This window comes from Montipora capricornis, chromosome 4 (genome assembly GCF_036669925.1).
Source record: "Montipora capricornis isolate CH-2021 chromosome 4, ASM3666992v2, whole genome shotgun sequence".
Taxonomy (NCBI): Eukaryota; Metazoa; Cnidaria; class Anthozoa; order Scleractinia; family Acroporidae; genus Montipora; species Montipora capricornis.
The window spans coordinates 13684722-13702448 of record NC_090886.1 but is presented as its reverse complement, the minus strand read 5'-3'; the positions used below and the strand labels follow the sequence as shown (position 1 = coordinate 13702448).

General features: G+C 39.9%; 1 protein-coding gene across 1 annotated transcript; it reads left to right on the top strand.

The window, feature by feature from the left end:
- The first annotated feature begins 59 nt into the window (after nt 1-59).
- LOC138045581 (RPA-interacting protein A-like) lies at nt 60-16282 on the top strand. Its single transcript, XM_068892130.1, has 8 exons — nt 60-198; nt 2587-2772; nt 6079-6163; nt 6963-7080; nt 8949-9012; nt 9497-9558; nt 10180-10264; nt 16047-16282. Exons 1-8 carry the CDS (start codon nt 94-96, stop codon nt 16074-16076), a joined length of 735 nt encoding a protein of 244 aa, XP_068748231.1. The 5' UTR covers nt 60-93; the 3' UTR covers nt 16077-16282.
- The last annotated feature ends 1445 nt before the right edge of the window (nt 16283-17727 follow it).

Here is a 17727-nt window from a genome sequence, read left to right as displayed (position 1 = left end):
TCTTTCACACATAATAATAACTCTGATTGGTTCACCCTTTGGCCAATCAGGATAAGTGTCAGATTTTCTTGACCGTTCGCGGGAAGAAGAAACATGGCGGCCATGGCAGGTTGTTTTCCAAGAAGTCCTGACCCTATTTCTCGTCACCGCTCGCAATATAAGTGCAGCACGCCGCCGTGGAAAGAACAGTACAGAAAGGTAATATTTGCTTTTGCGATTTTATTCCTAGATATTTCGCAACCTGCCGTTTTTACACTTTTCTCTCGTCGTTGTGTTGAAGTTTATTGTAATTGTTTAATAGTATTCGCAGTGATAGGATAGGAAAACTTCCTTCAATTATCAATTATATTAAGCGTAAATGAATTTGTTAAAAGATCATTTATTCGCTTACACGTCTACACGCACACAGATGCGTACCGTTCCTACATACGCTTTGTAGCAGTCAGTTTTATTTCATATCAATGGCTTTTTTGTGACAAGTTGACCTGAAGAAATCACAGCAAGGCGGGCTACATTTTGCTGTAGAGAACAGGACAAAAAACAATACTGGGAACCCTGTGCCTTACGCTTTGCGAAGGGTATGTGGGTTCATAATTTAAAATCCCACATGTACAAAATTTTATGAGCCCTAGACATTATAAGAGAAAACTTTAAAGTCTTACCATTTGCTGATGAAATTACAAAAGCAGTACTTTCTCAGTTATTTTATTTGATGAGTAAAATCGTCTGGCGTTAAATTGTAAAATGTAAATTTATGTAAGTGCTTTGTTTATAGTGGGGGCACTTAGCTATCAAGCTAGGTCACAGGCACCCCACTTTTAATAATCTAAAAGTAACAACCCAGAGCCTTCTTTTGCTTATTCCATTTTGGTGTTCTCGCTCGAGAAAGACTCTGCATGAATCCAGTAAAATCTTTATTGAGCATGCGCTGCATGTTGCTAGGATACAGTTCCGAACTGAGGTCTAATATGCCACCATCTTGATTTTTCATGGTATGGCGGGCTCAATTATAACCATCGGTTTTATTGCTAAATGGATGCTCACACTGGAAAAACCAGTTTGACGAAAGAAAACAAGATTGACTAGTCTAGAAGTTTGGGCTGCATCGGCTTCAAAGAGTTGTTGCAGGCAGAGCCTCCTTTTCTCCTCCTCAGCAAAGAAAAAGACAAAAGGAGGCTCCGCTCGCAGAGTGTCTCACCCTATACTGGCAAGACTGGAAAACCTACACAAGACAGACCATGGAATCTGAATGAGAAATAACAGCATGCCAACACCACCATGCACCACGTTGTGGCATGCATTTAAAAGTTCCCAATATCATCACAAGTGACCACATGTTGAGAAAAAAGAAAAATGACCAGTGACAATGATTATTCAAGTGAAGCTATGATCTTCGCAGTTATGAACGCAATTTTTACAATTGCGTAGAGAAGCCTGAAAAATTCAGGACTTCAACGGGGTTTGAACCCGTGACCTCGCGATTCCGGTGCGACGCTCTAACCAACTGAGCTATGAAGCCACTGACCTTCACGTTCACGTTCACGGGTTCAAACCCCGTTGAAGTCCTGAATTTTTCAGGCTTCTCTACGCAATTGTAGAAATTGCGTTCATAACTGCGAAGATCATAGCTTCACTTGATTTCATATCCGCAGTTCATATGATTCATTTCATATACCATTTCATCATTGATTCATTCCTCACGGGACCATTAGAACCCACAAATGACCAGCTCCCAACATCAGTGGCTTCATAGCTCAGTTGGTTAGAGCATTGCACCGGATTTGCGAGGTCACGGGTTCAAACCCCGTTGAAGTCCTGAATTTTTCAGGCTTCTCTACGCAATTGTAAAAATTGCGTTCATAACTGCGAAGATCATAGCTTCACTTGATTTCATATCCGCAGTTCATATGATTCATTTCATATACCATTTCATCATTGATTCATTCCTCACGGGACCATTAGAACCCACAAATGACCAGCTCCCAACATCAGTGGCTTCATAGCTCAGTTGGTTAGAGCGTCGCACCGGAATCGCGAGGTCACGGGTTCAAACCCCGTTGAAGTCCTGAATTTTTCAGGCTTCTCTACGCAATTGTAAAAATTGCGTTCATAACTGCGAAGATCATAGCTTCACTTGATTTCATATCCGCAGTTCATATGATTCATTTCATATACCATTTCATCACAATAATTATTGTACTCTACCAACTTTAGATGAATAATTGCAACCTTTTTAATGATAGGTGACAGAAGATCACACCAGTCCTTACTGTAGGTTGTTACAGGTTGAACTGTCTTGTAAATGGGAATTATTTACCACGTACCACACAAAATAACGTAGGCTCATTGGTTGTTTATTTAAAGCAATAATATTTAACCCATTGACTCCTGGGGGCTCCCCATTGACGAGTAAAATCGTCCGGCGTTAAACAGAGTAAAATACCAAGTGTGGCCGGTTTAGGGGTGAATGGATTAAAGAGTGTGACAAGAATTCCAAGTCTCATCTACAATAGTATATTCACTGCACATCACACAATTCTATACATGGACTGTGTATAATGCCAAATTTTTCTTCCCATTCTGCAGAGGTGCTTGGAAAGACTAAAGAATGGAAGGCAGAAATTTGTAGATCGATTTAGAAAGAGTTCTATAGCTGATGATTCTCTCTTGGTGAAGGAAGTAATGGATGAAGAATGGCAACGACTGAGTGAAGAGAATTTGGAACTTCCACAATGGCGCCCAAGAAGAGAGACCTGCACACCTTTTTCAGGAGTGAGTACTTGAAATTATGGATTTGTAGAGGATGATCAGAACAGATTCAACAGTGGGCTCTCAGTAATGATGTTTTGTTCAGTTGTTGATGCTTGATTTTGTAGTACTTGTAGTTATCTTTTGCATTGGCGTGACTGTTTGCAGGGTTTTCGTTTGAGGGAGACCAGACGTTTCGTTCAGTTGTTAAACATTCACATCCGGTACTTTGACACTTTTTTTCTTTCTTTTGGACTTGGCTTCAGCCCATGTCAGGGAAGCCATGGGCTGAAAAAACACAAGACAATTGCACACAATAGATCCTTCAAACTAACAAGAAGTCAGACTGCTTTACTTTGCTTACTAAATGGGAATAATCAATCTTTTCGCACTTTATATGTTTTTTGCCTCCAATCTCAAGAATGAACAAAGTGATATATGAAATGAATGATCATTATAATATTGTGCTGTAGAATATGAAATCAAGTGAGCTACATGTATGATCCTGGCAGTTATGAATGCAATTTTTAGCAAGTGCAAGGAGAAGCCTGAACAATTCAGGACTTCAACAGGGTTTGAACCCGTGACCTTGTGATACCAGTGGGACGCTAGTAGTAGTATCATAGGATACTTCAGACCCAAAAACCTCGATCCCATGTGCATATATTATAACCACGAAAACAATTTCACAGGGTGTGCATAAATTAGGGGCAAGTTTGAACATGTAACACTAGCTCCACAACACATGCAAATTTTGGTGTGGGAGAATATATATTAAGCACCCGCATGTGTGGTTCATAAAATAGTACTGTGTGTGCATATCATTTTGGCAGTGTGTGAATATCCTTGTTGGAAAGAGAGAGCTCTGTCCTACACAGCAATCAAACAGTAAAGATCAAGTGAGTAGTGCAATAAATTCATAATCATAATATGGGGACAAGAAACCAATCATAAACAGACAAGATGCCCTTACCAAAAACCAATCAGAAACAGCCAAAATGACCTCATCGAAAACCAATGAAAACACGACAAAATGAAAGTTTTAGTGGACATACATCTGTACAATGTGTACTTTCAAAGTAATCCAAACCAAATGAGCATGAGGGCTGTCTGTTTTTTTTTTTTTTTTTTTGCAATATTTAAATCCGGTCACGCTTCCGTGACTGTATTAGTAGCGCTATTGTTTTCCATGCAAAGCGATAATCCTGCTTTCTTTACACCAGTTAACGATTAATTTTTATTACATAACATTCAATTTGATTATCAATCAAGCAAAGCGTACGTTAACAAAGTCTTAGTAGAAAAGGCTTGAAAAAGGGGAGCAGCAATTGTTCTAAAATTTCGAATCACTATGGACCATTCGTTCATAACTGCGAGGATCATAGCTTCACTTGATTTCATTTCCACAGTTCATATATGATCTATTTCATATATCATTTTATCATTGAGGCAAAAGGCGTTGGAACCAAATGAGTGCTTTCTTTTGCAGAGTTTTAAGCCGGTCACGCTTATGCAACTAGAATTCAATAGTACAGCACTATTGTTTTTCAATACAAAGCGCTAATTCTTGTCTTTCAAAACAAAAGTTTGGACCACTGATTTGAATTTGCATTACCTTCGATTAGTTTAGAATGTTATCCAAATAGCATGACAAACTTTTCCAGAAAACGCTTGAAAAAAGTCGGCAACAAAAACTGGAGTGTCTACGTGTAGTTTGCTTAGTTTCCTCCATAAGAATTTAAAAAGTATTCTCACAAGTTCAATTGTCAGAGAGACTATCCAAAGTTTTATACTTTCTTCCCTGAGATGAAATGCAAACTTCCAGCTTGGATCTTTTGACTTCATAAACTGTTCCGTCTTCCATTAGCAGGAGTTTACACTTCTGGCCTTTATGTTCCACAGACCTTTAACATTGAGGACTTTGAAACCATGCAAAGTTTTAAAAAAAATACTTTCTTGGACCTGTGACGAAATGCAAAACTCTGGCTTGTAGTATCTTTTGACTAAGTAAACTGTTTCGTCTTCAGTTGTCAGGAGTTTACGCTTCTGGCCTTTATGTTCCACAGACCTTTAACGTTGAGGACTTTGAGGACGCTCCATTTTTTTTTCTCTGTTGGCAAAAGAGTCACCAATTCACATTCTAGTGCGCCAGCCCAGTCGCCGCTCTGTATGATCTTGCACACTGCAAACCTTTTTTTTTCTGTTTGGCAATAAGTTTGTTTTGGATATAACGAAAGTACACACATTCGTGACTGGTTTCTTGTTTTTTAGTCAAGTTGGAGTTAACATTTTCTGTGATGCAGATAACCAATTGAAAGAAACAGACCATGCATTTCAGATGCTTCATTGAATTAAACAAAGCAATCTTATTACAAGCTGATCATTTCCACACAAATTACTTCTTGTAATATTCTTGCTGCTATGGATGCTCTTAGCAGATAAGAAATTGTTTGCTATAATAGGGGGGAAATAGATCTCTTTAAACAAACAACACAACATAATCGTACCAGCGATTAGCTCCCAACATCGGTAGCTTCATAGCTCAGTTGGTTAGAGCGTCACACCAGCATCGCAAGGTCACAGGTTCAAACCCGTTGAAGTCCTCAATTTTTCAGGCTTCTCCATGGAATTGCTAAAAATTGCTGAAAATTGTGTTCATAACTGGGAGGAGCATTTGCGAGTGTCTCATTTATAGTAATTTATAGGGGACCCAGGCCTCCATGAGGGTACACTCCCAAGGGACCTGCAAATTCTAAAGGCCTTACATATACAACGGAAAATAACCTTGTCCGGTACTTTCATTATCAAATCCAGTAATTTGAAAAGCTATCGAAAACCCTGTACATATTGTATAATTTTTTATTGTATGTGAGGGAAATGAATGGTACCAGCCAACTGCAATTTTTTTCTCCCTTCTTATTCCTCTTGGCTATCGCCTAATTCCCCTGGGTAGAAATTTAGTTTTCCCCACAACCCTCCACTGCTTCAGAAATCAAGGTCAATGCAGAAAGAAATCTTGAGTTTCCATTTTAAAAGAAGCACAAGAAGGGCAGGCCAATTTGATTTCAGGTCCCAAGGTAGTGGCTGCTAGGAGTGCCTCTACAGGCTGACATCTGATCTCACCTCAGGCAAAGAGCCACAAGACTGTATGTGATATGTGTGGTATACATGTAAATCGGTTACCATTATTAAGGGGGTGGCATTCTGTATGTCTTTCATTTGTTTGTATTATTAGTTAATTTTTTTAAATTTTTCTCATTTAAATTTTTAATTTCATTTATTTATTAAGGTTTTTGGGGGTGTAATTTCTTCCATTAATTTTTTTTGAAGGCTGATCTCGATGGATCTGAAGATTATTCACTAGATGAGGTTCTATCAGTAATGGATGAAATTCAAAAAGAGCTTCTGAAGGAAGGTCAGAATTCAGTGTACGAACAACAAATCTCTCTTCACTAAGATCATTTTAATGTACATTCCATCCCTGTGATTTTTGGAAAGATATGTCTGTAGAGTTAACACCAGTTGAATTGTTATAAGTAGCCATTCAACTGAATCTTTTTTAAATCTTATATTGTATTTATTTAATAATAATAAATTAGTGTTATCATTAAACTCTTGTCCAATAGTTATATGAGCTTGGGAACTGGTGCCTTAAAGGTAGGCAGGGAGCCTGAGCAAACTCAGACCAACGGTGTGTAGCGTAGGGGTATCCATGACAATCCCATGTGCAGAGACCCCCTCCCCCCATCCCTGCATGCAGCTACCAACTAGCACCATCACCCTAAAAGGAATTCTTCGTGAAACATACTCACCGGACCCCATTACATTGTACCAATGCCCCAAAGTATGAAAGGGTGGGAAGGGATTGGAGCTGGAATCTGCAAAGATTTGCTAAATACAGGTAGCCAAACGAAAGACCCACAAAGATCAGCTCAAAACCCATGAGGCAAGAAATAAGCCCCGGGCTGCGACCACCCCGCAGATTATGTAAGCTTGGGGACGAAAACTGCTGGCTGCATTGGCATGGCATAACTTTGCTTAAATTTACATCTAGCCACATAATTTTGAGCTGTTCATATCATGTTATTCCCCTAAAACAAGTTTTGCCTCATTGTGCTGTACAAGTGTGTTTAAGGACCTTTTTGCAATTATACAAATTTATCCTATGTTGGTTTTTTTAATATTTTCTCTGTTTCATTTAACTTTGTTTTAAGAGCGTAATATACTTGCTCGCGAACAATACGAAGAGAGTCTGAAGTTTGAAGAAGCCTCTTTATGTGCAGCAATTGAATGCCTTAGAACAGATGAAGTTCCTTGTCCAGTCTGTAAAAGGTGCATTAATCAGTAGGTTATGATTAAAAAAAAAAAATTACTTCTTTCCTGAAATATTGACACCATTCTGTTTTGCCTGACATTCAACTAGAGCCCCATAGATTTGTGTTTGGCACAGTTGGAATTTTTTACACACAGTAAATTCATAAGCCAGACAGTGTTTGACATCACATACTACTCCCTAAGTCTAACTTACTTTCTGGGCCATATCAGTCAAAAAAGTCACCTCAAACACCCTTGGATGCCCCCCTGTGGACGAGTAAAAATATTAATCATCTGTGATTAGACAGTGAGAGTAAAATCTGTTAAAGTCTAACTCCCAGTGGTCAATGGGGTAATGGAGAGGACATAGTTTTTGACTGCTTAAAAAAAATAACCCATTGACACCTCAAACGCCCTAGGGACCCCCCCCCCCCCCACCCCCCAGTTGACGAGTAAAATCATCTGGCATTAGACAGCATAAAATCTGTTAAGTCTCGCTGCCAGGTGTCAATGGGTTAATTAATAAATTAGGGCTCGTTCGATTGACTGTATTCTGGAATAGGAATACATGGAACAGAAGGTAGAAATCCTTCGTTTTTATGGAGGCGCACCTTTTTAAAATTAATCATCACTCAACATATTCTTATAATTTCCAGAATAGGGTCAATGGAACACAGCCTTAGTCGTAAAGTCATACTGCATCTCAAAAGTCCTTAGCATCACATATTAATCCAGCTCCCATGTTTTCAATGTTAACAAAATTAATAGTAAAGTGCCCATAACCTAAAAGTTTTATTTTCCTATTTGAAAGTCCATATTAAAAAATGAACTTTGGCGAAACAATTTTTCCATCCTAGCTAGAGGCGAATTTTCTACGATTTTTTCAATCCTACTTTTATTTGGTACACTCCTTCCGCTGGTCAGGACCTCACGGGCTCGCTGTGACGTAGATTAAGGAATGCTTGTTGGCGTGGGTCTTGTCTTTTCTTACTAATCAACGCCAAGGTATCGCTCAGCGATCGTTTTTGGTATTTTTCAGTAAACAATTAAATCAATCATGCCTATATTTATCATCAAGGAAAGTGCCTCTGAATCTGGAAGTGAATAAACTGGCGATTTAAAAAAAAAGAAGTTGAGGTGAGTAGTTGCCGGTCTTGATGAGTCAGCCAGCGCTAGCACTGAAACCCAGAACTACACGGAACCCTACGTGGAAGAACCATTAGCAGACGAGGAATGGCTACAAAATTACAGAAAAGAACAAGAGGATAAAGAAGGTCTCACTAGGGAATTAAAGTCAACGCTTATGTCTGTTCCTGTAAGCGAATCTCATCTGCCTTCAACAATCTTTTCGTTTTTCTGTCCATACAATACTGAAAGTCATACTCTTTGAAGTGAATCTAGGGCAGTGAAGAAGTTTTACCGGGCTTCTTTTTACCAAGACAAAATCTGCAGCCATTTTTCCTTCTTTTTTGAGGTACTGCATTTGGCAGTTTCTTTTTTTAGGATCAGCTGTGTTGTTACATCGAGTGGTTACGCATCTTTTAGGCATTTCAAGGGAATTATTCCTTACTGTACTGTTTATATCGCTATTCCTTTTTCACTTGAAGTCACATGTTCCTTAATCTACGTCACAGCAGTATTGTGGCCAGGAAGAATCGATAGAAGACTAAGGCGAATGGTGAGCCAAAGTGGCAGCAAATTTGAACGTTTTCTAATTTCGATTCAAATCGCATTTTGGGAAAATCGCAATTTTTTTTTCGCGAAACGTCTATGAGATATGTGTAGATTCAGATGACTAAGTGAGAAAAATTAGGTTATGGGCACTTTAAGCCTTTCAAACACAGTTTTTTTCCTCTTATTGATCCAATTTTGTCTTTATCTTATAGCAACCCATTACATCAGAACAGGCAAGTTATTTTCTGTGCATGTGGACTAAGAATTGATACTGAGGTAAGGCTTCTTGCTGGGAAAGTGAACTTTTGCAATGAAGATGGTGATGATGATAATAGCATCCTTGTTGTAGTGTAAGACAAAAAAAGGGAGACTTCTATTAAGCAGAATACCAGCTTTTATTCAATATGGCTGTCAGCTCACATGTTATTCCCAGCATGCAATGGAACTGCATAATCCTACACCTGCTGCTATTTCAAAATTTTCAAATTGTGAAACACACAGATCTAAAGTGTCTGGTGAAACATCCTTGGTGCAACTCAAAGCACAGCATGTGCTGTCATCCCATCAATTCTCCAATAATTTTTTGTAATCGTTACTACAATAATTTTTCTAATGTCTATTATTGGTAGTCTGCAAAACATTTAGTATTTTGAAATCTGTAAAATTAGGGCCCAGGCGATTCAATTAGGAACACTTTGTTACCTGAATAGGTGCACTGAATATTTGAAAACAAATTGTTTATTTTATTATCTCTCTTCAGCATGATGCTGTCACCCTGACTTACGTTAGGAATCAAATTGAGTCAGCTCTTGAAGCACACAGGTAGCGGAAACATTCTCCATCTGCCATATAGCTACCTTTCAACCCACCAATCCACCAACCCTTCTAACTTTTAGTACTCACTCACCTTCAATGCAAGTATCCATCCATCCACCTATGCATGGACTATCAATCAATACCTCCCCACCTATAGTCACACCAAGCAACTCACTCAACCTAATTTTTCATTAATATTGCAAACCCATCTACAGTAATGGTGCCTTCCTAGGCACCAAATCCTAGTGACTCATCCACCTACAGCCATAGTAGATTCACCTTCCTACTAACCCACCCATTCACCCTTATCCTAACCTACCCCAGCCACCCACCCAACTGCAAAAACTAAAAAATCCTCTAATCTACATATACCTACTAAACTATCCACTTATAATACCTGCTCACCCAACTATTTGTCTACTAACCCACCCCTGCACACCTCTATGCCAACCAGCAAATCAGTTCATCCTTGAAATAAATGTATCTGCGCATTACCCACCCACTCGCAAGCTCCTTGATTGATTTTGTCCACCAACCATTCTCACCAAGACACTTCCAATGAGACAATGTGCCTAATCATCTTCATGCATCATGTTTAATACATTAATTTTCTTTGATTTGTTGTAGGGATGAGCATTGCTTGGAGGAACCAGAATTTGGTTTATCCTTTGTGAAAGAACTTGGAGTGAGCAACCTAGTTTCACTTTGTAAGGTAAAATAAGCTTTTGGAGTCTGAAAATAAGGATGTCACGTGCCCCCCCCCCCCCCCACCCCTTTTTTTTTCCAATCACACATCCCTACCTCTTACCATCACGTAAAATCTGTTTCAATGCTACACTGTCAAACCAGGTTACCAGTTGTAAGCGTTCTGTTCAAAGTTATATCAATACATTGATACTTTTAATTTTAGTCATTACATTTTCAAAAGGCAACCTTAAGGACGTTCGCGCCAATTGTTTCTGCGCATCCTTACTGCGCACGCAAATGCACACGCCACGTCATACACGAGCGCGCGCGCTAAGTAATAAAATGAGAACTGATACGGCAAAAGGCCATTGCTATAGCTTTGCCTGGATTTAACGGTCTTGGACGTTCGGTGACCCCTATTTTTCTTTCCAGAAACGGATTTTATTTACAATTATCTCCACGTTTTCCAAAAATGAACAGAAAATCAATGTGGGAAGTTAAAAAAATTTCAAGATTTCTGCTCACGGGACATCAAATCCTGCCATCTTGACGTTGCAAGGCGCGTGAAACTGTGGTCGCTAAATGCGAACTTGATCTTTAAGGGAACCTCACCAGTTGACTAAATTCACTTTATTAGTCCACTTAAACAATATTTGGCAGAGAAGATTTCACTTCAAAGATTTAATTGCAATATATTTGGGTTTACAGACACTGGCCTTATTCGATAACGAAGCTCGATTTTGTCACATTTTGGGTGTTTTTCCGGACATGTTCTCTCCAAAACGAAGTCGGTGACCCCCCATTTTTTTTACATTTCTGACATAACTAACTCATCATCTTACAGTGGTAAAAGTTTCAGAAGAAAATCAATGTTGAAAAAATTTCGCGCGAACGTCCTTAAGGAAACAATGCACTATTCGTGCAGTTCCAAGTTACTATAAACAATAATACATGTAGGTATTTCTTAGCTGCTATAAAAATAGAAGTGTAGGGTAATATTTGGTTGCCTGTGCAAATAAAGGTACGCTGGGAGTCAACATGGTGAGCAATCTCCTCAAGTTATAGCGTTGTAATTGAATCCCAGCCATCCAGGTCTTAACAAACATTACATGGTGTCAATAAGTGGGATTTTCGAACACCAAGAACCTCAAGAAAAATTAATTCAAAGAATTAAACCAAGAGACAATGATGGGAGACTATGAACGAGCTAATGAAGCATCTGGTGTAACACAACGAATATGACTGGCGAACTACCATGTATCACAGCCTGATAAATTCTCCTTCAAAGAAGAAGAATGGCCCAAATGGATGCGCCGTTTTGATAGATTTAGAAAGGCCACAGGCCTTGACGAGAAAAGTGAAGAACACCAAGTGAATACGTTAATTTACTCAATGGGTGATCAAGCCAATGATTTCTTTGCTTCTTTCTCCCTGACAGAGGAGGAAAACCAGACATATGACATGGTGAAGGGTAAATTTGAGCCCTATTATATTTTGTTGTCAAAAATGTTACATGTATCTATGAAAGAGCCAGATTCAACTGCAGAGTTAAAGCAGGTTAAGGCAGGGTTAGAGAGATTGGAGAAACAAGGTGTTATCTCTAAGATTGAGGAGCCTACCGACTGGTGCTCCCCAATTGTGGTGGTCCCAAAACCCAGTGGAAATATCAGGTTGGGTGTTGACGTGACCAAGCTTAGTGAATCGGTATGCAGAGAAAAAACATATCCTGCCATCAGTAAAATAGGTTCTGGTCTAAATGAATGGTGCTATTAAAATATTTAGCAACTAGATGCGAGCTCTGGGTTCATCAGATTCCTTTGGCCAAGGAGTGAGCCTTGCTTACCATATTCATTGCTCCATAGTTATGGTGCATTTTGCTACAACCAGGTATCATTTGGTATAACGTCAGCCCCTGACCATTTTCAACGACGTATGTCAGAAATTCTAACTGGACTTCCAGGAACTTTGTGTGTCATGGACGACACTCTTATCCTTGGGAGCTACTAGAAAGAGCATGTCGAGAGGCTAAATGCTGCCATAAAGATAATTTGAGCTACTGGCTTGACCTTGAAGAAAGAGAAATGTAAATTCTCTCAGAAACAAGTTACCGTACATGTACGTGGACAAGTCATCGATGATGCCTCAGGCATACGCCCAGACCCGAGCAAGGTTCAAGCAATTGCTGAAATGAAGGCACCAGCCAGATAGGAGTGAACTGAGGAGATTCCTGGGTATGACCAACCAATGTGGCAAGATTTCTAGAAACTCAGCTGAAATATCCAAGCCATTGAGAGACCTGCATAGTCTGAAGAATGAATGGCAATGGGGTTCTCCATAGCAACAAGCATTCGACCAATTTAAAGGAGGGCTAAGTGACCCTAACAAGATGCTGGCACACTGCAGCCCAACAGTCGACACAACAGTCAGTGGTGACGCATCTTCCTTCGGCCTGGGTGCAGTACTCACACAGAGACAGTAAAATGGAGAGTGGCATCCAGTTGCCTATAGCTCAAGAGCTATGTCCGTTCAAAGCAGAAAGGAGATATCCGCAAATAGATAAAGAAACACTTGAGGTTACCTGGGTATGTGAGAGGTTCAGTGACTTCTTGATACGTATGACCTTCAAGATCAAGACAGACCATAAACCGCTAGTGTCATTGTTAGGCGGCAAGGACCTGGATATTCTTCCAGCAAGAGTTCAAAGATTTCGCGTACGTCTCATAAAGTAAAAGTAAAGCAACTGTATTTAACGTCGATAACTCGTAACAGTAATTCAACTGACAAACCTGAGGTCGACGGTGCGCTCATTTTACTCCCCCCTCACCATCAGTGCTCCGTTTTACGGGCATTTAAAGCTACTTAAGGACGGTGCCTACTAATTCAAAGGTATTTTTGCGCGGTTTACTGACTACGCGGGAAAAGCAGATCTTAACAAGAGTTATTGAAATCCAAAAAGAAAATTGGGGGCAACCACGCATTTTTCGAAGATAATTAATCAACAATACTTGCAAAAGCCTTAAACTACAAAGCAATGTATGGCGTTCTTTTCCAAATTCAAGCTTAATTATCTCTGAAAAATGCGTGGTTACCCCCAATTTTCTTTTTGGATACCAAGACACTTGCTTCGTTCTGCTTTCTCCGCATAGTTTTGAACCGCGCAAAAGTATCCCTGTATTAATAAGCACCGCCGGTTGGAAATCCGAGTATCTCGAGATGCGCAGAACGTATGCGCAATAACAACAGTAGGCACCGTCCTTAAGCTTCACAGAACGGAAAGAAGTCGAAAAAGGGATGTGAGATCCGGGAATCGAACTCAGGACCTCTTGCACCAAGGCCGCGCACAAACCGACTGCGCCATCCTCGCTTCTCATGATGAGATTTAACTACAAGATAAGTTATGTTCCCTGAAAGGAACAATCCAATCTGCAGATGCTTATCAAGGGCTCTTTTTGGAGATTATGATCTCCTGCTTCATGACATCAGTCAAGTCTCTGCAGACCAAGTTATTGCCGATTTACCAGTAACCAACTGCTAGACGGAATAACCCAACATCAAAGAGAAGATGAAGTATGTCAGCTCCTGTATACGTACTGCGCTCAGGGTTGGGCAGAAAAAGCTCAAGGTAGTTTGAAACAATACCAACCAGTTGCTGCAGAAATTACAGTCCAAAATGGTTTGCTGATGAGTGGGCACCGTATCATCGTACCCATGATTCTCAGGATGGAAATGTTAGAGAAACTGCACGCAGGATATTTAGGTTTAGTGAAATGTCATCAGCATGCAAACCAGTCTGTGTGGTGGCCGGGACTGAACTGAAAACTGAAAACTTTATTTATACTCGAGGGCCTGGAGCTTATTAGGCTCCTAGCTTAAGTAGCTATAATGAGTCGGGTATGATACTAACAAAAAAAAAAATAATTAAACTGAAAACTTTATTTATACTCGAGGGCCTGGAGGTTATTATAGGCTCCTAGCTTAAGTAGCTAATGAGTCGAGTATGATACTAACAAAAAAAAGAATTAAACTATTTACATCATGGACTAGTAAACCAATTGCAAGAGCTTCTATTCAACTGTTGTGCTGTCGCCAGAAAAACCGAGCAGAACCACTTATTCCCACAGAACGTCCAAGCTATTCGTGGCAAAAGGTTGCCACTGACCAACTGGAATTTAGGAAACAGTAATATTTGAAAGTAGTGGATTACTATTCAAGATATGTGGAACTAGCTAAGTTGTCTAGTACTTCCTCAGAGGACTTTTTTCGTCATGTAAAGTCCATTTTTGCTAGACATGGGATTCCAGAGTACCTGATTTCTTATAACGGTCCTCAGTATGGCTCCAAAGCCTTCTCAGCTTTCTCTCGTGATTATAACTTCCAGCACATAACAAGGAGCCCTTCTTGTGCACAAGCTAATGGGTTAGCAGAAGGAGCTGTGAAAACCGCAAAATCAATCCTGCTAAAGTCGTCAGACCCCTATGTGAGATTACTGTCTTACAGATCAGCTCCTTTAGGACGTGGTCACTCGCCTGCTCAACTGTCAATGTCCAGAAATATTGCGACCACAATAGCTGTAGTAACAGATCAGCTGAAACCATCTGTAGTCCAACCGGACTGCTTTAAAGCTGAAGCAAATACAAAAAAGAAACTAATGTCTTCGACTCCCAGCATGGAACAAGGCCACTACCATCTTTGGAAAATAGAGATCAAGTATGGATTCCCGGTCTCCAAACAAAAGGAACAATCCAAGGAAATGCAGCAACAAGAGGCTTGCAGGTCTTGTGCCTACTGAGAAAGGAAAGGTCAGACGAAATAGGAGACATCTATATGAGCTTCGGAACGAGAACAGTACCCAAAACGAAGAACCCAAGGACGAAATGCAGCAAAGCAAACGGCTGGAAGAGCCAAAATCAGAAAACAGTGAAGACACTGCTAAAACACTTCAAGATCAGAACGTTAAGACAACTAGACGTAGTAGAGCTGTGAAGCCACCAAATAGATATCTTGAAAACCTGTAACAGGTTGTTACGTTCTACTTTATATTTGAACGCTGCATATTCAGAGGTTTTAGTCAAACAGAAGACTTTAGAAAAAAGCCCAAACTTTTATATTTGTTCGTTGCGCTTTATTTTATCCCGTTAAGGGAGGTGTAGGGTAATATTGGGTTGCCTGTACAAGTAAAGATATGTTCGGCAATTCAATCCGAGCCATCCAGGTCTTAACAAGCATTACAAGAACATCTCCTATTCCAGTTGACCTATTTATAGTGCCTATTACCTCAACACAGTTTTCCACAAATACATTGTGTTGTTTTTAGAACCATTGGAAAAAAAATCACTTTTTTATTTGCTTTGAAAGACGAAAAAAGTGTTTATACTTTGATTCGTGTAGCCGAGCAATGAAGGGGAATGGGTTTAGTACCGGGTTGACGTCATAGACTGCTTTGCAATTTGCTGGTTCTTTGAAAAACAGTGAGGCAATTAATTTGTGACGTCAATCCGGCATTGAACCATTGCTCGGTTATAGTGACTTAATCACTTGGCGGCCATTTTGAAGTCCTTTAGGAATAAAGGCTTCATCTTTGCATTGTCTTTGCCTGTCTAGCCTCAAACTGAATGAGAGGTTGTACGGGCAAAATCTTTTGTTTGGACATTGAGTGATATGGGTCTATTGTTCTAAAAACGACACAATGTATTCGGCCGATTTCGGAGAATAAATAAAGTGAAAAACTGTGTTGAGGTGATAGGCACTTTAATCTCTGCATTCATAAAATGTTGATGTTGTTATTAATTTTCTCTCTCTTCCTCCAGGCCTGTGAATTCATGTACATAGTTCTCTGATGGGGGACATGAGCGGCAGGTAGTGAACAGAACAAATCCTGATGAAGCCCCAGGAGAGGAAATTTTGTTTCTAAAATTATAGATTTAGAGGAAATTTTGTTTGTAAAATTATAGATTTATTACATTGTTTACCTGATTCATGTGGTCTAGTTATGTACAAAATGTAAGATACGTCCAAAAGAATGAAATAAAGTTGTTTCATACTTTTTCGTTTACATTGCTAAAACTGACTAGGTAAGCAAAAGAAACAAATGAGTGCATGGTATGTTACTTTTAACTTTCGTCGCATCAATCAAAGCTGTCAGCTGCCCATTTTGGGTGTGCAAAAATTTGGTTTTATCAACGGAGTTGATAATGTAAATTGGCCACCGTACAGAGATTCTAAAAGCTGACGTTTCGAGCGTTAGCCCTTCGTCAGAGCGAATCGAGGAATTATGGGTTACATGTAGTTTTTATAGCAGAGTAGGAGCTACGCTATTGGTGGTAACATGGCAACGTGAAAAATAGGAATATATTAGTTAAATGAAAAGTGTTCGTTAATACCGGATATTAAAGGTGCCGATTTGGAAGATGAATTTTTGTTCCAGATTGTTGTGGCTTTCCGTCGTTCCGTCGCCCTTCGCCGCGTTCAGTTAAATATCATATCAAAGAGGACGATTCGGACACTTCTAACAAAGATATTTTTGAAACACTTCAAGTTCGCAAATCTAAATGGACTCCCCCAGAGGGACAATTTGCCTCTTTAGATTTTTTTCACCAAAAAATGCCGTCACGACATTCACAAACTTAAATTCAATCGAATGTGAGAGAATGTTTAACACATATTAAATGAAAGGTGTTACAATTAAACCCACTGGGAACTCGGAAAAATCCGAGCCCCAGATGAGATTCGAACCCACGACCTTCCGTGATCTAGTAGGGATGCCCTACCCACTGAGCTACTGGAGACTCTGTGGTGAGCTTGGGTGAAATGTGAGTATTTGACTCGAGCTGCATCACGCAGCCACAGAGTCAAATATCGACTCACAGCATAGCTCCTAACTGCATCGCGCAGTCACATTGAGAGCATCATTGAACGATGCGGCCAATCAACCACCAAAGTGAGCGAATGTGAGAGAATATTTAGCACATATTAAATGAAAGGTGTTACAATTGGACCCACTGGGAACTCGGAAAAATCCGAGCCCCAGATGGGGTTCGAACCCGTAATTCCTCGATTCGCTCTGACGAAGGGCTAACGCTCGAAACGTCAGCTTTTAGAATTTCTGTACGGTGGCCAATTGAAATTATCAACTCCGTTGATAAAACCAAATTTTTGTATACTACTTCCCCACCGACGCAGCACCACAGTTTCTTTAGAAACTACCCCCTTCATTCATTTGGGGGTGTGGTTTATTATGTAACCATAGCAACTGTGATCTTTTCGTGTGTGAAGATAACTTGTTATTTTCACATGTAAAGTTTTTGCGTGAAAGCTTACCTGGTATTTCATTGGTGTTTATAATGTTTCTTCCACCTTATTTCCATTGTCTCTTTCTTCCACCCCCAGAAGCCAGCTGGTCATCACTTTCACCGTCATCCACTGCCCATGACGAGGAGCGAACAACTCCCATACTAAGCCTATGTCACGGCATTTTTATAGACCAATCTA

Excerpts from the sequence above, each read along its gene's own strand:
- LOC138045581 (XM_068892130.1), top strand. The coding sequence starts at position 94 with ATGGCGGCCATGGCAGGTTGTTTTCCAAGAAGTCCTGACCCTATTTCT. Across the intron at positions 9,013-9,496 it reads GACTAAGAATTGATACTGAG|CATGATGCTGTCACCCTGAC; the intron begins GTAAGGCTTCTT and ends ATCTCTCTTCAG. Across the intron at positions 9,559-10,179 it reads TCAGCTCTTGAAGCACACAG|GGATGAGCATTGCTTGGAGG; the intron begins GTAGCGGAAACA and ends GATTTGTTGTAG.